This window comes from Callithrix jacchus, chromosome 12 (assembly GCF_049354715.1).
Source record: "Callithrix jacchus isolate 240 chromosome 12, calJac240_pri, whole genome shotgun sequence".
Classification (NCBI taxonomy): domain Eukaryota; kingdom Metazoa; phylum Chordata; class Mammalia; order Primates; family Cebidae; genus Callithrix; species Callithrix jacchus.
Window position 1 is genome coordinate 62410158 of NC_133513.1, and position 26817 is coordinate 62436974.

Genomic DNA, 26817 nt, shown 5'->3' on the forward strand with positions numbered 1-26817 from the left:
ATCCGCACTAAGTTCAACATTGATATGGTGACTTCTTAGGAGTTGGGGGCCACCAGGTGGCCCAGGTTAGAAACGGAGCAGGTCAGAACTCCCGCACTGATCATTAGTGGGATTATGCCTGTGAATAGCCACTGTACTCCAGCCTGGGCAACCATAATGAGACCTGTCGCTTAAAAAAAAAAGAAAAGGCCAGTGTGGTGGTTCATGCCTGAAATCCCAGCACTTTGGGAGGCTGAGGCAGGCAAATCACCTGAGGTCAGGAGTTTGAGACCAGCCTGGCCAACATGGTGAAACCCCATCTCTACTAAAAATACAAAAATTAGCCGGGTGTGGTGGTGTGCGTCTGTAACCTCAGCTACTCGGGAGGCTGAGGCAAGAGAATCGCTGGAACCTGGGAGATGGAAGCTGCAGTCGTGAGCCAAGATTATGCCACTGCACTCCAGCCTGAGTGACAGAACAAGACTGTCTCAAAAAAAAAAAAAAAAAAAATAGTGTTACTGGGCTTGGAGTGGCTCCTATTGTAGATGGCTGCAGTGACTAAACACTTTAGATCATTACACTGAATTCCTTTTGAATGCTTAGAAAGCCTTCCCAAGAAGTTCAGTTACAAACACGCACAGACTGCAAAGATTAGGATTAATACCTGACTCTTCAGTGCTTAGACATGATGAAAATTTGGAAGCATCAAGACCATCCAGGAAAACGTGATCTCACCAAACAAATGAAATAAGTCACTAGTGACCAGACATGAAGAGACAAAGCTACATGATGTTTCAGATTCAAAACAACCGTTTTGAGGAATCGCATCGAAACTGAAAATAAACAGAGAGGTTCAGAATCCTATCAGATAAAGTTAACAAAGAGATTGAAACAATGGTAAAATATCAAAGAGAAATTCTGGACTTCAAAATTCAGTTGACAACCTGGAGAATGCATCAGAGGCTCTCAACAGAATTGATCAAGCAGAAGAAAGAATTAGTGAGGATAAAGACAAGCTGTATGAAAGTGTACAGAGCTAACAAAAGAAAAAAGGGAAATACTCCCATAGCATCTGGAAAATAGCCTCAAAGGGGCAAATCTAAGGATTACTGGCCTTAAAGAGGAGGTAGAAGGAGAGAGAGAGATAGAAAGTTTTTTAAAAAGCTAATAACAAAGACCTTTTCAATCCTAAAGAAAAATACCAATATTGAAGTGCAAGGTTATAGAACACCAAGTGTATTTAACCCAAATCAGACTACCTCAAGACATTTGATAATCAAACTTTCAAAGGTCAGGGATAAGGAAAGGATTTCAAAAGCAGCAAGAGAAAACAAACAACATACAATGGGACTCTGGTACATCTGACAGCAGACTTCTCAGTGGAAACCTTACAGATTAGGAGAGAATGGCATGACATACTTAAAGTGCTAAAGGAAAATAACATTTAGCCTAGAATATTATATCCAGTGAAAATATCCTTCAGATGTGAAGGAGAAATAAACACTTTCCCAAACAAACAAAAGCTGAGGAGCGGCAAGATGCAGTGCAGTGGCTCATGCCTGTAATCCTAGCACTTTGGGAGGCTGAGGCAGGTGGATCACCTGAGGTCAGGAGTTCGAGACCAGCCTGACCAACATGGTGAACCCTCGTCTCTACTAAAAATACAAAAAAAATATTAGCCGGCTATGGTGGCGGGCGCTTGTAATTCTAGCTGCTCTGGAGGCTGAGGCAGGAGAATCACTTGAACCCGGGAGGCGCAGGTTGCAGTGAGCCAAGATCGCACCATTGCACTCCAGCCTGGGCAACAAGAGGGAAACTCCATCTGAAAAAAAAAATGCTGAGGAGTTTTATCAACAGCAGACTTGTCCTATAAGAAAATGCTAAAGGGAGTTTTTCCATTCCAAAGGAAAAGGACATTAATAAACAATAACAAATCATCTGAAGGTCTAAAACTCACTGGTAATAGTACACAGACAAATACAAAATATTACAACATGAATTGTGTTGTACAAACTACTCATCTTGAGTAAGAAGACTAAAATATGAACAGATAAAAAATAACTATAGCAACTTATAAAGACATACAGTAAAATAAGATATAAATAGAAATAACAAAATTAAAGAGCAGGGGAAAAAAGAAAGTGTAAAGTTTTTTTAATCAGTTTTCTCTTTGCTTATTTGTTTTTGCAAAAGAAACTTTGTTTGTTGCGCTTTCCTTATTCCTAAAAAACTTCTTAATATACACATTTTTGGGCCTAGTTTGGTTTTTTACTGACAAATAGCTGCCAATAAACAGCTGTATGTATTATCTTGTATACTTAAACTGAAAAAAAATAGTTTTGTATTATGAAATATTTACTCAAGAAGTTCTCGTTGTTATTTCTTTTTAAGAATATATATTTTTTAAGAGATAGGTCTTGCTATGTTACCTTGCTGGAATGCAGTGGCTGTTCACAGATGTAATCATAGCATACTGCAGCTTTGAATTTGGCTCAAGCCATCTTCCTGCCTCAGCCTCCCAAGTAGCTGGGGACTATAGGCATGTGCCACTGTAGCCCAGTTCAAGAATAAATGATTTTTTTTTTAGATAGAGTCTTACTCTCTGGTCCAGGCTGGAGTGCAGTGGCATGATCTCAGCCCACTGCAACCTCCGCCTCCTGGGTTCAAATGATTCTCCTGTCTCAGCCTCATGAGTACCTGGGATTACAGGCATACACCACCATGCCTGGCTAATTTTTGTATTTTTAGTAGAGATGGGGTTTCACTATGTTGGCCAGGCTGGTCTCGAACTCCTGACCTCAAGTGATCCTCCTGCCTTGGCCTCCCAAAGAGCTGGGATTACAGGCATGAGCCATTGTGCCCTACCAAAAATGTTCTTAAGTTTTATTTTCTTCTAGCTGTCTTTTGTAGCTTTCATTCTGTTTTTTTAAAATCATTTTTTGTTTAAAATGAAATATACTGAGATGCAAATTAGAAAATGTTTTTTTTTTCTTAGTGCAGGCCAGAATAAAGGCTTGTAAACTTCACCAAATGCTGCTTATGCTTGTGGGATCGTTTAATGTTCATCATTTGGTCAGTCTTATCCCCATAGCAGTCAGAATATTTCAAGTCACTTTATATCATGGAGTCCATGAATGGGAGGCCTTATTAAATTAGATGAATATGTGAAAATCTAATGGCATATTTGAAAGTTTGAAATATATTATCTAAATCTTGGCTTTTAATTTTTTACATTTTTATTACAGATTCTGAAGAATATTTTTGTGTAAAAAGAATTTTCTCAGGGGGAGATCAAAGCTTTTCACATTACTCTGGTCCCCAGGTAATAATGTAATCATGTAAATACTTAGTTCCAATAATTTTGACAAATTAAAAAAAACCCATACTTAATGTTCTTTATATGTTACAAAGTAATTGCCCTAGTTTTTTCCCCTCAAGTCTATAGAATAAATTTTTTCTGATCTATTAGATAGGTTTTTGTTTCAGGTGTTCAGTAATTCTGTTTAAAACACAAATACATAATGGGGTTTTTGAGTTATATATAATATCTCTTCTCTTTGACTAATCTTATTTGAAAATTTAGAACTGTGGGCCACCAGATGACTTCAGATGTCCCGATCCTACCAAGCAGATCTGGACAGTGAATGAAGCTCTAATTCAGAAATGGCTGAGCTATCCTTCTGGAAGGTTTCCTGTGGAGATAGCCAAGTAAGAAAAGCATTTTGGGCCACGCACAGTTGGCTAATGCCTGTGATCCCAGCACTTTGGGAGGCCGAGGCAGGCAGATTGCCTGAGCCCAGGAATTGGAGACCAGCCTGGGCAACATGGCAAAACCCCATCTCTAAAAAAAATACAAGTGGCTATGTGTGATGGCACACTTGTGGTCTCAGCTACTTGGGAGGCTGATGTGGGAGGATCACCTGATCCTGGGAGGTCAAGGCTGCAGTGAGCTGAAATTACACCATCGCACTGTAGCTTGGGCAACAAAGTGAGAACTTGTCTCCAAAAACAATCTATTATAATAGATATTTTTAAAGACCTTAATTAAATATGCATAAGTTGTAGTTCTTTCATGTACATAGAGATATGTTAAATGATAACATAAAATATTAAATGTAGCCATTTTAGGATTGGCCTTGAAATGTCTTCTTTCTAGTTTCATAATGGTCAGTATCTTAACTTTTAGACTTTTTGAAAGACTTGAATATTATTTGTTTCTTGAATATTTTGTTAACCCGTCTAGTAGTACTTAAGATTTTGTTATTTGGTTTTTGTTGGTATTTGGGATGACGGGTTGTATTTGAAAGCTGTTTTGTTTTTCTAGCTTGTTTTCCAAAACTATACTTTTTCTGAAAATCCCAAAGATATCCCTGATTAGACTTATTGCCAATATGGAATTTAAAATAATTTTTTTAAGGCCAGGCACGGTGGCTCACGCCTTTAATCACAGCACTTTGGGAGGCCGAGGAGGGTGGATCACGAGGTCAAGAGATCGAGACCATCCTAGTCAATAAGGTGAAACCCCGTCTCTACTAAAAATACAAAAATTAGCTGGGCATGGTGGTGTGTGCCTGTAGTCCCAGCTACTCGGGAGGCTGAGGCAGGAGAATTGCTTGAATCCAGAAGGCAGAGGTTGCAGTGGGCCAAGATCGTGCCATTGCGCTCCAGTCTGGGTAACAACAGCGAAACTCCGTCTCAAAAAATAAAAATAGATAAAAAAAATAAAAAATTTTTTAATTAATAAAACTTTTTATCTGAATATACACACTTAATTTTTGAAATTCCATGTTTTAAAGTAGATAACTTAATTCGTTTGATAAAGCAATGAAAGTAATATTTGAGAAAGTGTATGGTAAATAGTAATACCTTTATCAAGTATTATTTTATCAGTCTTTAGCAATTTATATAATTCTGATTCACCTAATTGGGTGTTAGAGAAGTACTCTGTAACATTATATTAGATTCATATTCATTTTAATTCTTTTTTAAGAAACGGTGAACAATTAAATTCCCAATTCTGTGATTTAAAAATTTTTTTTAAATTTTTTAGTGAGATAGATGGAACATTTTCTTCCTCTGGTTGCCTAAATGGAAGTTTTTTAGCTGTTAGGTAAGTGGCAATTCTTTAATATGCTGAAATTTTCAAATTTGTTGTATTAGTATATCAATTTTTAAAATGAAGTGTGTCAAATTTTAAAATGAAGTAATTTTAAAGTTTTATTCTGTTTTTTTATTCTTTTCTGTTTTTTAGCAATGATGATCACTATAGAACAGGTACCAAATTTTCAGGGGTTGATATGAATGCTGCTAGGCTTTTATTCCACAAACTTATACAACCTGATCATCCGCAGATATCTCAGCAGGTCTGTTTTTAAAGTATTATATTTACATTATTATCTGTTGATTTTTTGTTGTTGTTCTGTGTTATATGTTTATAGCCTAATTTACTTTGCAGTTTCACAGACTCTTATGTTGTGCTTTTAAAATAAGATTTCATTTTAAATCATTTGTAATTTAGCTGTCAAAGATCTGTATATCTTTTCAGATGTTTGAAGCAGACCCTGAATTACTTAACATTACCATGTTGCTTCAGTTTGTGTATAGTTACAGAGGTAGATATTTTAAATTGAGACTTGTACAGATGATTTTTTAAATTCTCCAAGCAATGCTTAGGCATTAATTTTCATTGTGCTGTAAAGTATATTCATTGTAAGACTTTGTCTTTCTTTTTTCTTCTTCACCATTTCGTGTTTGCTGTAGTGCAAAATTTTCCTTTTCTTTCTCTTCTTCCTGCCTTCCTTTTTTTTTTTTTTTGAAAGTGTATTCATTTTAAATGAAGTAGGTTTTACTTTTTGTCAAAATATAGGTGGCAGCTAGTTTGGAAAAGAATCTTATTCCTAAACTGACTAGCTCCTTACCTGATGTTGAAGCATTGAGGTTTTATCTTACTCTACCAGAATGTCCCCTGATGAGTGATTCCAACAATTTCACAACAATAGCAATTCCCTTTGGTACAGCTCTTGTGAACCTAGAAAAGGCACCACTGAAAGTACTTGGTAAGAATCCTAATTTTTTTTTCCTTTTGAAACCTTTTCTCTTTAAATGAAAACGTTCATAAGTTCTTTTGCTATTTCCAGTTCTCCTTCTCTGCTTATTTGACATTGTCTTAGGGAAAAATGAATCTGTTTTAACTTTTCTTGCTTTTGTCTAGTCATTTGATTCTAGTCGTTGGAGTTGTTGAAAGAAAAACATGTTAGATATAGAAGTTTAATCAAACATAACAGCAGAGACAATATTAAGAAAGTTAAAAACTGTTACCCATACTCCTTTCCCTCATCGCCTTTAATATAATCTTGCTATTAAAGAAGTAAAGGAGGAGGAACAATTAAAACTGAACAAACATGGGTTTTAAGTCTTCTTTGAACCCTGATATAAGCCCTCTATCTTGTGTTTCCTTCACTTGCTGATTTCATGATATTTGACTTTATTTTTCTGTTTATAGACTAGATTTTGTTGTTCATCTGGTCTTGCACTTCTATCTCTTACCACTCTGGTTTTTTTGGCCTAAACTTTTCTCACTTTAACTTTTCTATTTGTCTAGATTTTATCTCTATCTCCTGGCCTTTATAATTTTTTTGCTAACCCAGTGCTTTTCTTTCTAAAAGTATTTGTTAGATGTGTGGAGCTGAGGTATATATAGAATATCAGTACAAGAACTTTAAGTCTGAGGGTAAATGGAGGAAGCAACAAGCAAGAGGTAGAATATGGGAATCTGAGGAAATACCCAGTAATAAAAGAGTCAAGCAGGGACTGACAAGAGTATTTCTTCCCTGTTGTCAGAAATTATTGTATTCTTTCTGCCTGCTTCATAGGATTGAAGTGTTTGTACTTAGTAACTACAAATAGTGAATGTGGGGAAGGACATGTATGTTACACTTTACATTGTTCAGCTTCTGTATTTGATCTTCAGGAGTACCTTGCATTTTAAAGGTAGTGGTTCACAATATTTCAACCATATATTAAATTGAAAGATAAAACTTAGAAAGATACTTTAGTATTACGGCAATACAATTTAAAGGATGTTTTGTTTAAAAATTGAAACAGTAATTTTCAAAACTTTTAATAACTGGCTTTAATATTGGTATGGTGGTGAGTTTTTAATATAATTTAGGAAACCAAGAATATAAATTCAACAGGATTTTCATACGTTATTTTTGTTTTTGGGAGCTTTTAGGACAATATTATTTAACTTGGCTGGGGTGGGTATAAACCATAGAAATGTTACATAAAATACTGTGTTATATGCATCTTTCTGGAGTTTTCTAAGGGTTAACAACTTTAAAAAAAAGTCTGTATGATTTTGAAAGTAATGATTTTTTTTAACTTCATTTTTTTTGCATGTTCACTTTTTAAAAACAGAAAACTGGTGGTCACTACTTGAGCCTCCACTATTCCTCAAGATAGTAGAACTTTTTAAGGAAGTTGTGGTACATCTTTTGAAACTCTACAAGATCGGTATTCCTCCTTCTGAAAGAAGACTTTTCAACAGTTTTCTTCATACTGCATTGAAGGTTTTAGAAATACTACATAGGGTATGTCCAATAGTTCCTTTATTTTCCTCTTTCCCCATTCCTATTAACAGATCGATAATGTTCATTTTAACATTAATCTATTAAAGATTTGGATTGGCAAAAACAATAATGTATATTATAAAAATTCGGAAAAGTTATCTATACTTTCCCTTAAAAGAAGTAACTTGTACTTTGGAGCTTTGGTCTTACCTGACTTTGTTAGGCATGTATAGATAACTTGTGTATAACTTGTCTATAATTGTTAGGCATGTATAGATAACTTGTCTATATAGTATGTTATAACAGTAACATACTAATGAGTTAGAATTCTCCTTATATTTATTTCCTTATGAAGAATATAATTTGTTAGGTTGCATTACATGTTTTTGTTACCTATAAGTGGTTTTCATATGAAAGAAATTTGGTCCTAGTTGTAATTATGAACATTTAAACTCGTGTTCTTTTGATATAGTGTACTAATGGCCTCAATTAAAGTAGAACATTTCATTTGAAACAAATGAGTAATTTAAAATTGGAACCATATGTAATTCATTAATTTGCCTATTATTCCCTGCCCTTCTTCCCAGTTTTAAAAATAGTACCCTTTATACTTGTAGTAGTTCAAAATTATATGAAGAAGTAGACTCTGAGCTGTTTCATTAAAGATGGATTTCATCCCTGACAGTAGGTATATCTCCGTTATGCCATTTGGTTTTCTCAAGTTGTTATTTAGATGAGACATGACCTAAGAGAGAAACATATGTGTCAAGCCTGTGGAATGACTAAAAAACCCACATGAACCTTTCATCTTTAGTTTCTTCTCCTTAACAGCTTCTTTGTATTTTCAGATCCTCTTGCCTAGTACTAAGGTAAATAATAAAGGGATAAAGGAGATAATCCATCTGAACATTTCCCAACCACTTATTTTCCTATTTTAGTGAAGTTCCTGGGTATTTTTCTCAGCTGCTTAACTTTATGGATTTACTTTTTTATCTTGTATTTAGTATGTCCAAGATTCCTAGGAAAACAACTCATTTTTCCCCATTTTGATTGACAAAATCATCATAGCCATATATTTCCTAGGGGAACAGGTTATTTTATTTATTTATTATTTTTTTTGAGATGGAGTCTCACTCTGTTGCCAGGCTGGAGTGCAATGGTGCAATCTCAGCTCACTGCAGCCTCCGCCTCCCCCAGTTCAAGTGATTCTCCTGCCTCAGCCTCCCGAGTAGCTGGAACTACAGGCATGTGCCACTATGCCCAGCTGATTTTTGTATTTTTAGTAGAGATGGGGTTTCACCATGTTGGCCAGGATGGTCTCAATTTCTTGACCTCATGATCTGTGTGCCTTAGCTTCCCAAAGTACAGGGATTACAGGCATGGGCCTGCACGACCAGCTGGAAACAGATCATTCTTATGTTTGCCAGAATAAGGTTTTCTTTTAGCATATCAGGGTCTAGGTCTGCAGTAAACTGCTATTAAGAAGATTCTCTAACTTCATGGATGGGTCTCCACATTTCTGTGTACTTTTTGCGATTAGAAAGATTAATTCGTTTTTTTTTTTCCCCTCTGGACTTCTTACTACTTTGGTGAACCATCCCTTTTCAGCTGGACCCTATTACCAAATAATACTCTTTCTTTGCTTTCATTATCTGCTTGTCTTTAGTCCCCCTTTAAAAAGTACTTTTTTTTCTTAGCTGTGTCTTTTACTTCAAGAAAATGGAAGGGAAGAGAAGGGGAGGAAATTGAACATTTTGGTTTTCAAACTACAGGCAGGACTTAAGTAAGTTAAATAACCTGCCAGCTCAGTAACTTCAGTCTTAACTGAGGAAGAACTTTGAGTTTCATCTGCAGAGACCTTTTTGATGGACTCATTCTAAATACTAGAATCTTCACATCTTGCTAATTGAAGTGGAAGGGTAAAGAACATTTATTGTTTGCTAACCACAGCTAGGACTAGAACCTCCTTTGTTTGTAGGTCATGTGAATAATTTTTAAATATATTTAACTTTTAAAACCCTATATAGTTGGTATTTTGCTCCTTTTTATAGACTGGAAAAATGAATATCCACATCAAAGTAAGCAGTAGAGTTGAAATACAAGTGTCAGTCTTCTACAAAGTCCCTGCTGTTTCTACTGTTCTTATATTAGCAGATGTAATTATCTGTTTAGAAGGGGGATTGATTTTCTTTTATGCCCCTAGATATAGAAGTTTATATTATAGATCACTTGCAGTATTATGTTATAGGCCCTGGACTAGGAATCAAAAAAGACCATATTTCTAACCCGGTTGTGTTGCTTCCTACCACTGAGATTTTGAAGAAGTCTCTTTATTCCATATGCAAATGAAGAATTATCTCTAAAACATGGATTAGTCTACGGCCCTACCACCCTGAATGCACCCGATCTCATCTGATCTCGGAAGCTAAGCAGGGTCGGGCCTGGTTAGTACTTGGATGGGAGACCTCCTGGGAATACCGGGTGCTGTAGGCTTTGGAAAAAATAAAAGGAAAAACAAACAAACAAAAAACCATCGATTAAAATACCAGCCCTGATAGTTTTCCAAAATTTATGTATTGTTTAAATTATACAATATGGGCCAGACGCAATGGCTTATGCCTGTAATCCCAGCACTTTGGGTGACAAGGTGGGCGGATCACTTGTGGTCAGGAGTTTGGGACCAACCTGGCCAACATGGTGAAACCCCATCTCTATAAAAAATACAAAAAAAAATTAGCCAGGCATGGTGGTGGATGCCTGCAATTCCAACTACTCGGGAGGCTGGGGTAGGGGAATTGTTTGAACCCAGGAGGCAGAGGTTGCAGTGAGCCAAGATCACACCACTGCACTTCAGCCTGAGTGAAAGAGCAAGACTCTGTCTCAAAAAAAAAAAAATAATACAGTATATGTAAGTTATACATTCATAAGGCAGTGATTTTGTTACCACCACCACTTGGGTGAAAAACCACTACTTTTTACTTGAAGAAATTATTGGGTTATGAGGAAACTGGGTTCTTCTTTGAAGTAGTTATATAGTCAAAAGCAGGATGATACTGGTATGACTTTCTTAAACATCTCTTTCTGGGAGACTTTAGAGCAGTGAGTAATCTTTCTTCTACCCCTTAGAGGAATTTTTGCTTCATCCTACTCTGCCATAAATAGATATCTGGATATGAACTATGAGGGATGATTTATTTGTATAATTCAAGAAACCTATTACTACGAAAACTTGTTTATTCAAAGACTCCTTGTATCTGACAACTGTATATTCCTTTCCTCTGTTCTGTTGTTAAGAATTAAGGCGAATTTCCTTAGTTTCCTTCTTTATCTAACCCTGGAGCAGGATTATGAACTAGAGAACTGGACTTTGTGTTCCTTATTTATTTCAGGATTTATGAATACACTTGTTCCTCCCATATATCATGTCCTTTGGAAAGTTTTTGAATTAACAATCATTTTCAGTGCTCCAAATGGCATCATAGGAAAATACCTTTGGTATGTGCTGTCAGGAATGGATGTATTATCAGGTAAATGAGTTTACTGGCAAATAATTGAGTTATTTAGTAGTTTCCGAGTTCCATGTAGTACATTATAGACATGTTGGTATGCCAAAAGAGAAGCCTTACTTGGTCTGTCTAGCCTAGTTGCTACATATTTGTGTTGATCTAAATCAGTGATTTTTCAAACTATTTTATGCAGAACCCTTAAATACACCAAACAGATACATACTCACCATAACCACCCTTGAACTGAAGTGTTTAAGCAGGGATACTAAACTTTAATTATAATGTGAAATAAAATGTTATAATCAAACTTACATAGATTTTATTTTGTACATTTAGGCAATAATCCTAAACGTATAGGTTGTTTTGAACGTCTACCATGTGACTTCTTTTTTAAATTCATTTTGCAAATATTGAGTGCCGACTATATGCTTATTATTATATTAGATATTAGGGATGCAGTGATAAAAGATATGATTTCTGCCCTTGTTGAGCTTACAGTGTTGAGAGATTGTATAAACTTTTTGGTCTTTATGTTATAGCATGGTAAGTACTAGATTAGGAAAAATGCAGAGTGTATGAGAACACTTGCGTGGGCATGTAACTATGAAGGAAGGACTAAGGAAAACCTGGAGAAAATGATGGCTTGTTGAACCTTCTTTACCATGCAAGTATATTATTTTTATTCTAACATTAACATGTCTTTTCCAAAAACGTATGTATCATATAAGCAAGATATACAAACTGCAAACACTGGTTGCATTTCTTTAATTTTTTTTCATAATTTTTGGGGGTACATTGTAGGTGTATCTTTATGGGATACATGAGATGTTTTGATACAGGCATGCAATGTGTAATAATCACATTATGGAAAATGGAGTATCTATCCCCTTAAGCATTTCTCCTTTGTGTTATAGTCTTATAGTTTTTTAGTTATTTTTAAAAGTACAATTAAATTATTATTGACCATAGTCACTTTGTTGTGTTATTAAATACCAGGTCTGGTCATGCATGGTGGTTCACACCTGTAACCCCAGCACTTTGGGAGGCTGGGGCCAGTGGATCACTTGAGGTCAGGAGTTTAAGACCAGGCTGGCCAACATGGCAAAACCCTATCTCTACTAAAAATTACAAAATTAGCTGGGTGTTGTGGCACATGCCTGTAATACCAGCTATTCAGAAGGCTAAGGCAGGAGAATTGCTTGAACCCAGGAGGTAGAGGTTGCATACAGTCAAAATTGTGCCATTGTACTCCAGCCTGGGCAACAGAGTGACACTCTTGTCTCAAAACAAACAAACAAAACCTAGGTCTTATTCTTTTTTTTTTCTTGCCTATATGCTTCACCCCTGCCTCCCCACTACCCTTCCCAGCTTCTGGTAACAATTCTGCTACTCTGTGTCTCCATTAGATAAATTGTTTTGATTTTTAGATCCTACAAATAAGTGAGAACATGTGATGTTTGTTTCTGTGCCTGGCTTATTTCACTTAATATAATGTCCTACTGCAGTTCTATCCATATTGTTGCACATGACAGGAATGTCATTCTTTTTTCTTCTTTCTTTCTTTTTTTCTTTTTTTTGAGAATCTTGCTCTGTTACCCAATCTGGAGTGCACTGGAGTGATCTCAGCTCACTGCAGTCTCCACTTCCCAGGTTCAAGCAGTTCTCTGCCTCAGCCTCCCGAGTAGTTGGGACTGCAGGCATCTGCCATCACACCTAGCTAGTTTTTTGTATTTTTAATAGTAGAGAAGGGATTTTAACATGTTGGCCAGGCTGGTCTCGAACTCCTGACCTCAAGTGATCACCTGCCTTGGCCTCCTAAAGTGCTGGTATTACAGGCGTGAGCAACCATACCTGGCCAGGATCTCATTCTTTTTTATGGCTGAATAGTATTCTGGTGTGTATAAATACACATTTTCTTTATTCATCTATTGATGGACACTTAGATTGCTTCCAAATCTTGGCAATTGTGAACAGTGTAGCAGTAAACTTGGTAGTGCAAATACACTGATACACTGATTTTTCTTTCTTTTGGGTAGGTCCTCAGTGGTGGGATTGTTAGATCATATGGTAGCTCTGTTGCTAGTTTTTTGAGGAACCTCAAAATTGTTCTCCATAGTGGTTGTTCTAATTTACATTCTGACAACATATGAAGGCTTCCTTTTGTTAACATCCTTGTCAGCATTTGTTATTGCTTGTCTTTTGAATAAGAGTCATTTTAACTGGGGTGAGATATTGTAATTTTTATTTGCATTTCTCTGATGATCAGTGGTACTGAGCACCTTTTCATATGCCCATCTGGTTTTTTTTTTTGGAAATGGAGTCTCGCTTTGTCACCCAGGCTGGAGTGCAGTGGTGCAATCTTGGCTCACTGCAACCTCTGCCTCCTGAGTTCAAGCAATTCTGCTGCTTCAGCCTCCCAGGTAGATGGGACTACAGGCACACACTGCCACGCCCAGCTAATTTTTTGCATTTTAATGGAGATTGAGTTTTACTATGTTGCCCAGGCTGGTCTCAAACTCCTGAGCTCAGGTGATGCACTGTGCCTGGCCGCCTGTTTGGTATTTTTATGTCTTTTTTTTCAGGAATGTCTATTCTAGTCTTTTGCCCATTTTTAAATCGGATTATTACATTTTTTTCTACAGAATCGTTTCAGCTCCTTTTTTATTCTGATTATTAATTCCTTGTCAGATGGATAATTTACAAATATATTCTCCTATTCTGTTTGTTTTCTGTTTCCTTTGCTGTGTAGAAACTTTTTAATTTGATGTAATCCCATTTGTCCACTTTTGCTTTGGTTGCATGTGCTTGTGGGGTATTACTCAAGAAATTTTTGCCCAGACCAATGTCCTGAAGAGTTTCCCCTAATATTTTCTTACAGTAGTTTCAAAGTTTGAGGTCTAAAAGTTGTTAATCATTTTGATTTGGTTTTTGTATATGTAAGAGATGGGGGTCTAGTTTGATTTTTCTTCATATAGATACCGAGTTTCCCAGTACCATTTGTTGAAGAGACTGTTTTTTCTCCGCTGTATGTTCTTGGTTCTTTTGTCACAAATGAGTTCACTTTAGGTATGTAGATTTGTTTCTAGGTTCTCTATTCTGTTCCATTGGTTTATGTGTTTATTTTCATGCCAGTACCATGCTGTTTTGATTACTATACCTCTACACTATAATTTGAAGTCAGGTAATATTATTCCTCCAGTTTTGTTGTTTTTGCTTAAGATAGCTTTGACTATTTTGGGTCTTCTGTGGTTCTTTATAAATTGTAGGATTGTGTTTTCTATTTCTGTGACTGATGTCACTGGTATTTTGATAGGTATTGCAAGTGAGTCTGTAGATTGCTTTAGGTGGTATGGATGTTTTAACAATATTGAGCATGGAATATCTTTCCATTTTTTGTGTCCTCTTTAATTTCTTTCATAGTTTGTCTTTTTCTTTTGAGATGGAGTTTCACTCTGTTGCTTAGGCTGGAGTGCGGTGGCCTGATCTCAGCTCACTGCAACCTCCACCTCCTGGGTTCAAGCAATTCTTGTCTCAGCCTCCTGAGTAGGTGGGATTACAGGCCACACCAGGCTAATTTTTTTTTTTTTTTTTAAGACAGAGTTTCGCCGTTGTTACCCAGGCTGGAGTGCAGTGGCGCGATCTTGGCTAACTGCAACCTCTGCCTCCTGGGTTCAGGCAATTCTCCTGCCTCAGCCTCCTGAGTAGCTGGGATTACAGGCACGCGCCACCATGCCCAGCTAATTTTTTGTATTTTTAGTAGAGATGGGGTTTCACCATGCTGACCAGGATGGTCTCAATCTCCTGACCTGATCCACCCGCCTCGGCCTCCCAAAGTGCTCGGATTACACGCTTGAGCTACCGCACCTGGCCAATTTTTGTATTTTTAGTAGAGACGGGGTTTCATCATATCAGGCAGGCTGGTTTTGAACTCCTGACCTCAAGTGATCCACCGCCTTCACCTCCCAAAGTGCTGGCATTACAGGTGTGAGCCACCACACCCAGCCTATTTCAGTTTTTTGAATGATTTAAGACTTTTTTTATGATGTAACATATGGTCTGTCCTTGAGAGAGATCCATGTGCTGAGGAGAACAATGTTTATTCTGCAGCCATTGGATGAAATATTCTATTAATATTTGTTAGGGCCATTTGGTCTATAGTGCAGATTAAGTCTGATGTTTCTTTGTTGGTTTTCTGACTGGTGCATCTCTGTCCATTGCCAAAAGTGGAGTGTTCAAGTATCCAGCTATTACTGTACCGAGGTCTTTTTCTCTCTTTAGCTCTAATAATAGTTGCTTTGTATGTCTAGGGGCTCCAGTGTTGGGTGCATATATATTTACAATTATTATATTCTCTTGCTGATTTGACTCCTTTATCATTATATAGTGACCTTTTTTTTTTAATCTCTTCTTATACTTTTGTTTTTTAATCTGTTTTCTCTGATATAAAGGTAGCTACTCCTGCTCTTTTGTTTACAGTAGGTTAACATTGGCATGGGATATCTTTTTCCATCCCTTTATTTTTAAACTATGTGTCTTTATAAGTGAAGTGTGTTTCTTGTAGGCAGTAGATCATTTGGTCTTATTTTTCTGTTCATTCAGCCTTATGTCTTTTGATTGATGAGTTTAATTCATTTACTTTCAATGTTATTAATAAGTAAGGACATACTCCTGCTGTTTGTTATTCATTTTCTGGTTGTTTTGCAGCCTTCTCTCTTTTTTTTTTTCTTGCTGTTTCATTTTTAGTGAAGGTGATTTTCTTTGGTGAAATAATTTAGTTTTGGCTTTTTATTTTTTGTGTATTCGTTGTCTGCTTTTGGTTTTAGGTTACAATGAAGCTTGCAGGTACTATCTTATAACCCATCATTTTTTTTTTTTTTTTTTTTTTTTTTTTTTTTTTGAGACGGAATTTTGCTCTAGTTACCCAGGCTGGAGTGCAATGGCGCGATCTCGGCTCACTGCAACCTCCGCCTCCTGGGTTCAGGCAATTCTCCTGCCTCAGCCTCCTGAGTAGCTGGGATTACAGGCACGCGCCACCATGCCCAGCTAATTTTTTGCATTTTTAGTAGAGACGGGGTTTCACCATGTTGACCAGGATGGTCTCGATCTCTTGACCTCGTGATCCACCCGCCTCGGCCTCCCAAAGTGCTGGGATTACAGGTGTGAGCCACCGCGCCCGGCATAACCCATCATTTTAAGTTGATAACAACTTAACATGTTTGTATAAACAAATAAGCAAAAAGAAGACTAATAAAAATGCTACACCTTAACTTTGTATCCCTGCTTTTTAACTTTTTGTTGTTTCTATTTATATCTTATTGTATTACGTTTTGAAAAGTTGTCGTAGTTATTTTTTTTTAATTTAAAAAAAGGTGGGGGTGAATAAGGCCCCCAGAAAGCAAGTTGGTTTTTGTTTTTGTTTTTTGAGACGGAGTCTCTGCTCCACCACCAGGATGGAGTGCAGTGGCAGCGATCTCGGCTCACTGCAACCTTTGCCTCCTGGGTTCATGCAATTCTCATGCCTCAGCCTCCAGAGTAGCTTGGACTATGGGTGCATGCTACCACACCCAGCTAATTTTTGTATTTTTAGTAGAGATGGGGTTTCACCATGTTGGCCAGGATGGTCTCGATCTCTTGACCTCATGATCTGCCCGCCTCAGCCTCCCAAAGTACTGGGATTACAGGCGTGAGCTACCGCACTGTAGTTGTTATTTTTGATTGGTTAATTGTTTAGTCTTTCTACTTAAGAGTAGTTTATGCACCATAATTATAGCATTATAATATTCTGTATTTTTCTGTATATTTACTATTACCAGTGAGTTTTGTGCCTTCAGATGATTTGTTACTGCTTATTAACATGTTTTTCTTTCAGATTGAATACCTCCATTTAGCATTTCTTGTTCAACAGGTCTAGTGTTAATAAAATTCCTCAGTTTTTGTTTGTCTAGGAAAATATTTGTCCTTCATGTTTGAAGGATATTTTCACTGGATAAGTTTTTTTCCTTCAGTACTTTAAATATGTCATGCCATTCTCTTTTGGCCTGTAAAGTTTGCACTGAGAAGTCTGCTGCCAGACATATTGGAACTCTATTGTATGTTATTTGTTATTTTCTCTTACTGATTTAAGATTTGGTTTATCATTGACCTTTGGAAGTTTGATCATTAAATGTGTTCAAGGAGTCTTACTTGAATTACACTTGCTTGGTGTTCTGCAGTCTGCTACTTAGATATTGATATCTTTTTCTAGGTTTGGGAAGCTCTCTGTCATTATCCCTTTTTTAAAGGGATAATGACCCCATCTCTTTTCCTATCTCCTCTTTAAGACTGGTAACTTAGATTTGCCCTTTTGGGGCTTTTGTCTAGATTCTGTAGGCATGCCTTATTTAAAAAAAAAAAAAATTTTTTTTTTGTCTCCCATCTTCAAATAGCCTGTCTTCAAGCTTATTGATTCTTTCTTCTTCTTGATCAATTCTGCTATTAAGATTCTGAGACATTCCTCAGTATGTCAATTGCATTTTTTCAGCTCCAGAATTATTGTTTCTTTTTCTTTTTTTTTTTTTAATGATTTCAGTGTCTTTGTTAAATTTATCTGGTAGAATTCTTACTCTGTATTATCTTGAATTTCTTTGAGTTTCTTTAAAATAGCTATTTGGAATTCTCTGTCTCAAAGCTCACATGTGTCTGTTTCTCCAAGATTTGTCCTTGGTGCCTTATTTTCTTCTTGATACTTACAGATGTTCTTCTCTGGGCATTGAAGAGTTACATATTTATTGTAGTCTTCACAGTTTGGACTTGTGTGTATTCATGCTTCTTGTAAAGGCTTCCAGATATTCAGAGGGACTTGGATGTTGTGATCTACGTGTATCTGCTTTAGGTGGCACCTCACACCCAATAATGCTGTGGTTCTTGCAGACTCATAAAGATACTGCCTTGATGGTCTTGGACAAGATCTGGAAGAATTCTCTGAATTACCAGGCAGAGACTCTTGTTCTTTCTCTTACCTTACTTTTTCCAAAACAAACTTGCTCTATCTGTTCTGAGCCACCTGGAGCTGAGCGGGGAGTGACACAAGTGCCTCTGTGGCCATGCTACCACCAGTGGGACTGCACTGGATCAGACCTGAAGCTAGCACAGCACTGGGTCTCACCCAAGGCCTGCTATAACCACTTCCTGGCTACAGACTGTCTTCACTCAAGGTGCTGGTGCTCTACAATCAGCAGATGACAAAGCCAGCCTGGTATGTGTCCTTTCCTTCAGGGCGGCAAGTTTCCCCAGGTGACTCCAGAGGTGCTATCTGTGAGCCAGGGACTGGCATCAAAAACCTTAGAAGTCTACCTGGTGTTCTGTTGTACTGCAGCTGAGCTGACACTGAAACCACAAAACGGTCTTTCCTACTCTTCTCTCCCCTTTCCAAAGACAGAGGAACACTCCCCATCCTCCCTTTGGCACTGTCACCACAGGCCTGTGGGGAGTACTGCTGGACTACTGCCAATGTTTCCTTAAGGCCCAAGGACTTTGTTTGTTTATTTGTTTGTTTGTGGTCTCATTCTGTTGCCCAGGCTAGAGTGTAGTGACACGATCTTAGCTCACTGCAACCTCTGCCTCCTGGGTTCAAGGGATTCTCCTGCCTCAGCGTCCTGAGTAGTTGGGACTGCAGGCCTGTGCCACCATGCCTGGCTGATTTTTGTATTTTTAGTAGAGATGGGGCTTCACTATGTTGGCCAGGCTGGTCTCAAACTCTTGACCTCAAGCGATCCACCTGCCTCAGCCTCCTGAAGTCCTGGGATTACAGGCATAAGCCACCATGCCCGGCCCCAAGGGCTTTTTTGAGACAAAGTCTGGCTCTGTTTGTTACCCAGGCTGGAGTGCAGTGCACAATCTCGGCTCACTACTACACTCTCTGCCTCCTAGCCTCAAGCAGTCTTTCCACCTCAGCCTCCCAAGTAGCTGGGACTACAGGCATGTAACACAGTGCCTTGCTAATTTTTGTGTTTTTTGTGGAGACAGTGTTTCTCCATGTTGGCCACGCTGGTCTTGAACTCCTGACCTTAAGTGATCTGCCCACCTCAACCTCCCAAACTACTGGGATTACAGGCATGAGCCACCATGCCTAGTCCTCAAGGGCTCTTTAGTCAGCTTGTGGTGAATGCTTTCTAGCATTGCTACTTCCAGGGCAGTAGCCTCCCATCTGGCCCAGCACAGGTCCACAAATGCCTTCTAAGAACCAGGTCCTGAAATTGGTTCATCCTACTGTGTTGGAAGTAGTACCTAAGGTGCAAGACAAAATCCCCTTTACTTTTTCTCCACTTTTCTCAAGGAAGAGTCTTACCCCATAGCTGCCATTTTGAGGAATGTGCTGAGTCTCACCTGAAGCCAGAAGTCTCAGGCTCACCCACGGCCTTTGTACGTACTACCTGGGTATTGCTGCTGATTATTCAGGGTCCAAGGGCTCTTCAGTTATCAGGTAATGAATGCTGTCAGGACTGGGTCTTTCTCTTCGAGGCAGTAGGTTCCCTTCTAGCTCACTATGTATCTAGAAATGTTGTCCAGGAGCTACGGCCTGGAAAGTAGTCCTCACAACTTTGGTGACCTATCCTGCTGTGGCTAAGCTGGTATCCAAGTTGCAAGACAAAGTTCTCCCCACTCTTCCTTCTCATCTCTTCACAAGCAGAAAGAGAGGATCTCTTATAGCCACAAGCTGTGCAGCCCTGGGTTAAAGAGGGGTAATACCAGCAGTCCCTTAACAGCCTTAGGTGGTGTCTCAGTAGGTCGCATGCCTCCCCAGTTCACTGGCTCTGGGCCCAGTTCTGCACTAGGACTCACCTAGTAGTTGCAGTCCTTGTGGCCTGCACTATGTCTGAAGTTTATTGAAGGCCCCAGAGCACTTTAGCCCACTATGGTGAGGCTTGCAGGAACTCGAATTTTGACCACTGGGATCCACAATTCTCCTGGCTAGGGCTGGGTTTTAATGCTCCCTCTCTGGACAGAAGTCAGCTGAGTTTGATTCAGTTTTACTTTTTGCCCTAACAGGGCAGTGCTGAGCTCAGTGCCTCACAATTGCTACATTCTTCCTCTTTCCACATGCACGGAAATGCTATCTGCACCACACTGCCACTGCCAGGGGCTAGGAGAGGGGTGCTGTTGGTGATTCAAGACTTTTTTGTATCTCTTTTTTTTCAGCAGTATCAAGTTGAAACCAGGTACTGTGAGTGCTCACCTGATTTTTGGTTCTTAGGAGGGTCCTTTTTGTGTGTAGACAGTTGTTAAATTGGTGTATATGCAGCTGGGACAATCGGTGGAGCTTTCCATTTTGCTGTATTGCTCCACCACTTCCCCTGTTTGCTTTTAGGGATGGAAACTATGGTTTAACTTTTAAATTTTAGGTAAGATAAACAAAAATATATATCAGAGGTCAGTGGGATGTGAATCATATTCTGCAGTGGTCACTAAATTTTAGAATCCAATGTGATTAAAAAGTAATTTGTATATTTATAAACATAAATATTGGAGAGGGGAAAACCATTGCATTTTTTGTATAACTATTCTGTATATATATATTTTTTAGTAGAAAGAGTTTGGCTAATTATTTCAGTTTGATTAGAGCACAATACTAAAGACTCCAGGGAAGAACCTGCAAACTTTTTCTGTAAAGGACCAGATAGTAAATATTTTATGCTTTGTGAGCCATACAGTTGAAAGTCAACTCTCAACTCCACTGTAGGTAGCATGTAAGTGGATGGGAGTGGCCGCTTTCCAGCAAAATTTACTTTAAAAAACAGTGGGTAATATTTGACCCACAGTTTGAGTAGCTTGCCAACCCCTTCTTCTAGGATGAAGATGTTGGTCTCCATATATAATCTTGGTGTCTTTGTTTTGTTTGAAAGCTAGGTAATGGAAGTATAACTCTGATCAGTTCTCCCAAATGAGTATCCTGGCCACAGATAAAAAGCAATCAGAACAGTGGGAGAAAAAAAGAGCTGAAAGTGCTTTTGACAATAATTAGAGGGGTTAAAAGTATCAACTGTGAAAATAAAAGCAGTATCATTAAATGTATATGTCTTAAACTGGATTATATGCACCTTCAATGGTAAGCCATAGGATCAAACAAATTGGAGAGTCATATAGAGAGTTAAGAACGCATGTATCATAGGCATGTGTTACATTTCTGGCTGTGTTATTTATGTGACCTTGGTTAACTTTCTTAAATTCCAAGCCTTAGTATACTTATCTGTATGATCATCATAATGTATACATTTCATAGGACTGTTTAAATGAGATAATGTACATGAAGTCTACTTTAATGATAGTTTTTATTATTTTATGATTGGAACATAAAATTTGAGTGAATTTTAAGGTAGAGTCTGCATTATAGTGAAAATTTTAGCTTCCCTTCTTGACATGCATGCTGAAGACCTGACAGTCCCCTACCCCCTCCCATGGAAGGAGGTAGGTGATGGTATTATATGTGTTTGTTCTCTTTTTCTATTAGGAATACTTCAGGGCAAAAGTTTGGAAAACATAAACCATTCTTTTTACTAAGAAATAACCATACATTACATCTCACTGAAAATGCAACAGATATAGACCAGTCCTTTTATAGTGCCGTTAGAAGTAAAACTATAGGCGTATTTCTTAAGTTTTATTTGTCTATCCATTCATCTTATATTTACTGAGCACCTGTGTGGACACCAGCATTGTCTGGTTAGATGTATATCTTAACTAAGTGATTGTGTGTGTGTGTGTGTGTGTGTGTGTGTGTGTGTGTGACGGAGTCTCACTCTGTTGCCCATGCTAGAGTGCAGTGGCATGATCTTGGCTCACTGCAACCTCTATCTCCCGGGTTCAAGTGATTCTCCTGCCTCGGCCTCCCAAGTAATTGGGACTAAAGGTGACCGCCACCAAGCCCAGTTAATTTTTTTTTGTATTTTTAGTAGAGACAGGGTTTCACCATATTGGCCAGGCTGGTCATGAACTCATGACCTTGTGATTCACCTGCCTCTGCCTCCCAAAGTGCTGGGATTACAGGCGTGAGCCACCATGCCCAGCCTAGTAAGTGATTTATTTTGTTCCCTTTCGGATATTGCTTAGTTGGTTTTAATGTATATGTGATTATTCAAAAATTATAAAGTTACTTTTGTTATTCTTGAAAGGAAAGTTAGCTAGTTTCATTTAGTTTGTATGTTAAATCAACTTTGTTTGTTTCTTGGTTGGTTCTTCTTCTCTTAAGTGCAACATCTCTGTAGGGTCTGCTTTTGGATCTTTTCGTTTACTTTTTACTTCTCCCTCACCTACTGCCACAGCTTTAGTTGTCTCCTTTAAGAAAAATGACTTTCAGTTACGTCTTTGAGGCAAACGTTTTTCTTGAGTGACTTGACAGTCCTGCCATTACTTTCATCTAAAAAAGGTTTGTCTTGTTTTCCTGATTCTGTGTGTATACACAGTAATTTTTAAAATTATTCTTACCCAGGGTTGAAATATTGAAGTTGTCTTTGACTCTTCTCTTGTTTTCCATATTCATTAACTGCCATGACCTCTGAATTCTTATTATCGAAAAACTTTAAATCTTTTAGCAATATCCTGATTTATTATTGCCAGCCTCTCTGCTTATTCTTAACTCTACCTCACTCAGCAAAGAATACTTTTCACAAAATATGACTGATTCTGTTACTTTTAAAATCTAAAACCTTATTTCCCCATGTATCAGCTTTTGCCACAGCAATATTCTATAACAAAACATGCCAGAACTTACTGGCATACGGTGATGAACATTTATTCTGATTCCTACTGAATTGGGCCCTGTTTTAGCCTGGGCCTTGGGTGAGGTTGGCTAACCTACAGAGGTTTGAGGTCAGCTTATTTCCCAATTGCATGTCCAATCCTGTTTTGCTCCATGCACTTCTCATTCTCTTTAGCAGTTTACCTGGGGGCAATTACATACAGATTTTGTCTCCCTTAGCTGGTGCTGTTCTCTCTGCCTAGAATGTTCTCCCTCAAACCTTTTTAAAAAAACTTTCCATTCACTTTCCTCTTTGATTTTTATTTGTAATGTCTTTAAACATACAGAAACATTGAAAACAAATACAATGAAAACCTGTGTACCCTCCATTCTAGATTTACCAGTTGTTAACATACTGTCGCATTTGCTTTATGTGTATGTCTGTATATTCTTTTTTCATGAATCATTTGAAAGTAAAATATGGATATCATCCTTTAACACTTCATCTTTTGGGGCAGGCACAGTGGCTTACGTCTGTAGTATCAGCACTTTGGGAGGCTGTGGCGGGTGGATCACAAGGTCAGGTGTTTGAGACCAGCCTGGCCAACATAGTGAAACGCTGTCTCTACTAAAAATACAGAAAAAAAACTAGCCAGGCATGGGGACAGGCTACAATCCCAGCTCCTCAGGAGACTAAAGCAGGAGAATTGCTTGAACCTGGGAGGTGGAGGTTGCAGTGAGCCGAGATCACGCCACTGCACTCCAGCCCAGGTGACAGTGCAAGACTTAGTCTCAAAAAAAAAAAACTTCATCTTTCATCTCCTAAGAATACAGGCATTTTTCTGTGTAACAGCAGTAGCATTGTTTCTCTTAAGGAAGTGAACTATAATTCTATAATATCATCTATCTCTGCATGCGTATTTCAAATTTCCTCATTTATAGCAAAAAGTTGTTTATATTACTGCTTTTTAAATAACTAGAGTCCAGTCAAATTTTGGTTTTTGCAATTGTTTGTTGAGTCTTGCTGCTCTCCTTTCTGATTCATCAACATGGTGAATGCCTCCTTCATTTCTATCAGCAATGCCTTGTAGTTTTCAAAGATCTTGCATATTTAAAAAAAAATTTATTCCTTCTTTCTCAAAATTTGTCCCTTGGAGAGGGGGCAAAAAAAAAAAAAAATAATTTGTCCCTTAATGTTTTTGGTGCTTTTGTAAATGATTTTTAAAATTTTTATTTTCCAATTTGTTGCTAGTACAGAGAAATTCTTCTTCTTCTTCTTCTTCTTCTTCTTTCTTCTTTCTTCTTTCTTCTTTCTTCTTTTCTTTGAGACAGAGTTTTGTCACCAAGGCTAGAGTACAATGGCGAGATCTCAGCCCACTGCAACCTCTGCCTCCTGGGTTCAAGTGATTCTCGCCTCAGCCTCTTGAGTAGCTGTGACTACAGGCACCCACCACCATGCCCAGCTAATTCTTACATTTTTAGTAGAGACAGGGTTTCACCATGTTGATCAGGGTGGTCTTAAACTCCTGACCTCAGGTGATCTGCCCTCCTCAGCCTCCCAAACTCCTGGGATACAGGTATGAACATCAAGGCTGGCCTGGAGAAAATCAATTAAGTTTTGAATGTTGGCCTTTTACCCTGTGATGCTGATAAATTCTTAGTTCTGCTAATTCTCTTATAGATTGGTTCATTTGGCTTTTTTGTATACACAGTCATGTTATTTTCTTGCCATATTTTATTAACTAAGAATTCTAGTACAATGCTGAATATAAGTGGCTATAGTGGTCATCCTTGCCTAGTCCCCTAATCTTAGAAAGAAATCATTCACTATCTTAACAGTAAGTATTATGTTAAATATGGGGGGGAGGATTAGATGGATTTTATCTGAAGAAATTTTCTTCCATTTCTTGTTTGCTGAGAGTGTTTTTTATGAATGGATGTTGAATTTTGTCAGGTGTTATTTCTATTTGTTGAGATGAACAGATGATTTTTTCTCTCCTTTTTTTTAAAGAAATATTGTGAAATGTGTTGATAGTCAGATGTTAAAGCAATCTTGCATTCTTGGGATCAACTTTACTAGGCAATATATTTATATTATACTTTATATTACTGGATTTAATTTGCTAATATTTTATTGAGGGTTTTATATCTGTGTTCATGAGGGATATTGATCTGTAGTTTTTATTTCTCATACTGCTGTCAGCTTTTGGTATCAAGTTTATTTTGGCTTCATAAAATAAATTAAGAAGTGATCCTTTATTTTCTGAAAAAGTTTGGTTAAGATTGGTATTTCTTCATTAAATGTTTGATATAATTCATCAGTGAAATCATTTTGGTTCTAGAATTTTCTTTTGGGAAAATTTAAAAAATAAATACAGGATATTTCATGTTTTCTCTTGCTTCATGAGTCAGTTTTACCAAGATATCTATGTGATCATGTTTCTTCTTTAATTCTGATAGTGGTAATTTGTGTCATCTCTTTTTCTTGGTCAGTCTGACTGTAGGTTTATTCATTATTGATCTTTTCAGAAAACCCATTTGCTTTTAATTTCTTCTCTAGTGTTTTTCTGTTTTCTCTTTCATTGATTTCTGTTCTTTATTTCCTTCTGCTTGGTTTGTGCTTAATTTGATCTTTTTCTAGATTCTTTTTCTTTTTTTGTGGTGAAAGAGTCTCACTCTGTTGCCCAGGCTGGAGTGCAGTGGTGCGATCTCGGCTCACTGCAACTTCTGCCTCCCAGGTTCAAATGATTCTCCTGCCTCAGCCTCCCAAGTAGCAGGACTACAGGTACGTGCCACCATGCCTGGCTAATTTTTTGTATTTTTAGTAGAGGCAGGGTTTCACCATGTTACCCAGGATGGTCTTGATTTCCTGACCTAGTGATCTCCCTGCTTTAGCCTCCCAAAATGCTGGGATTACAGGCGTGGACCTTCTTCTAGATTCTTAAAGCAGAAACATTGATCATTGATTTTAGACCCTTTATTCCTAATATGATCATTTAATGCTATAGTTTCTTTTGTGCCTGGAGTCATTAGCGTCCCACAGATTTTGATGTTACGACTTTTAAATTGAAAATATTTTCCTAAAGCGCATTCCTCCCTGTTTCCTAGCTCCAACATTTGGGTCTTTTGTTGACTGCTTTGTCTTTAGACAGTTTTTTGTTTTGTTCAGGTTTTTTGTGTTTTCTTTGAGACAGAGTCTCACACTAGTCACCCAGGCTAGAGTGCAGTGACATGATCTCTGCTCACTGCAATCTCCACCTTCTGGGTTCAAGTGATCCTTGTATCTTACCCTCCCAGGTTGCTGGGATTACAGGCATGTGCCACCACACCCAGATAATTTTTGTATTTTTAGTAGACGTGGGGTTTCACCATGTTGGCCAGGCTGGTCTTGAACTCCTGACCTCAGATGATCTGCCTGCCTCAACCTTCCAGAGTGCTGGGATTGCAGGCATGAGACATCATGCCCGGCCTGTTCAGTTGATTTTTGTATGTCTCAATTTTGGGTTATCTATAAAGTAGTAAGAAACTGAAATAAGTAGGTTTAAAGCTAATAAATGGGTACACCTCTTCTGTCTGGTATTAGTGTAAGGATTTGAGTCTGTATTCAGGAGTTAAGCTGGGATTGAATTTTTAATTTGCTGTAAATACCTTCATTACACTACAGGCCTCTAATGCTAGAGGAATTTGAGGCCTCTAACATTAGAGGAACTGGAGGCCTATAGTATAGTGTATAGGGTGGAAGTGGGGTGTCAAATGGTTTTTGTGAATGTTTGTGCCCCTTTCTTGATGCCTGCTCCTTAGAGGGGTTTTCTTCTCACTCTTTCCCCGTCAGTTGTAAACTGTTGTTGCTTCTTACTCAGTGCTTTTAAGATTGGTAGAGGACAGGGAACAGAAATGGTTCTTGGTTGTTGTGATGTAGCCTTGATCTTCGATAAATTATATGTGTCTGAACTCAAGTTCCATTCGAGGTTCAGACACATATAATCTACCTAACCTCTTCCCTGTGGCAGCCAAACTCTGCTTGGATCTTTTTGTGTGGAAGTTTCTG

The 26817-nt window shown here is 37.9% G+C and overlaps 1 protein-coding gene and 1 non-coding gene across 16 annotated transcripts in view; both read left to right on the forward strand.

Annotated features, from left to right (window-relative positions):
- HERC4 (HECT and RLD domain containing E3 ubiquitin protein ligase 4) overlaps nucleotides 1–26817 on the forward strand; it is a 157261-nt gene that overhangs the window by 79613 nt on the left and 50831 nt on the right. For all 15 annotated transcript variants that reach the window (XR_013524948.1, XR_013524950.1, XR_013524949.1 and 12 more), the window contains 6 exons: nucleotides 3225–3301; nucleotides 3563–3687; nucleotides 5030–5089; nucleotides 5231–5342; nucleotides 5846–6035; nucleotides 7399–7571. Coding sequence is in view for 12 of the 15 variants with exons in the window: in XM_078345821.1 (XP_078201947.1) it covers nucleotides 3225–3301; nucleotides 3563–3687; nucleotides 5030–5089; nucleotides 5231–5342; nucleotides 5846–6035; nucleotides 7399–7571 (737 nt within the window). In the remaining 3 variants the exon portion in view is untranslated. The remainder of the gene's footprint in view (nucleotides 1–3224; nucleotides 3302–3562; nucleotides 3688–5029; nucleotides 5090–5230; nucleotides 5343–5845; nucleotides 6036–7398; nucleotides 7572–26817) is intronic.
- On the forward strand, nucleotides 9925–10043 carry LOC118146455 (5S ribosomal RNA). Its single transcript, XR_004732319.2, has one exon. It is a non-coding gene; the product is annotated as a 5S ribosomal RNA (ribosomal RNA).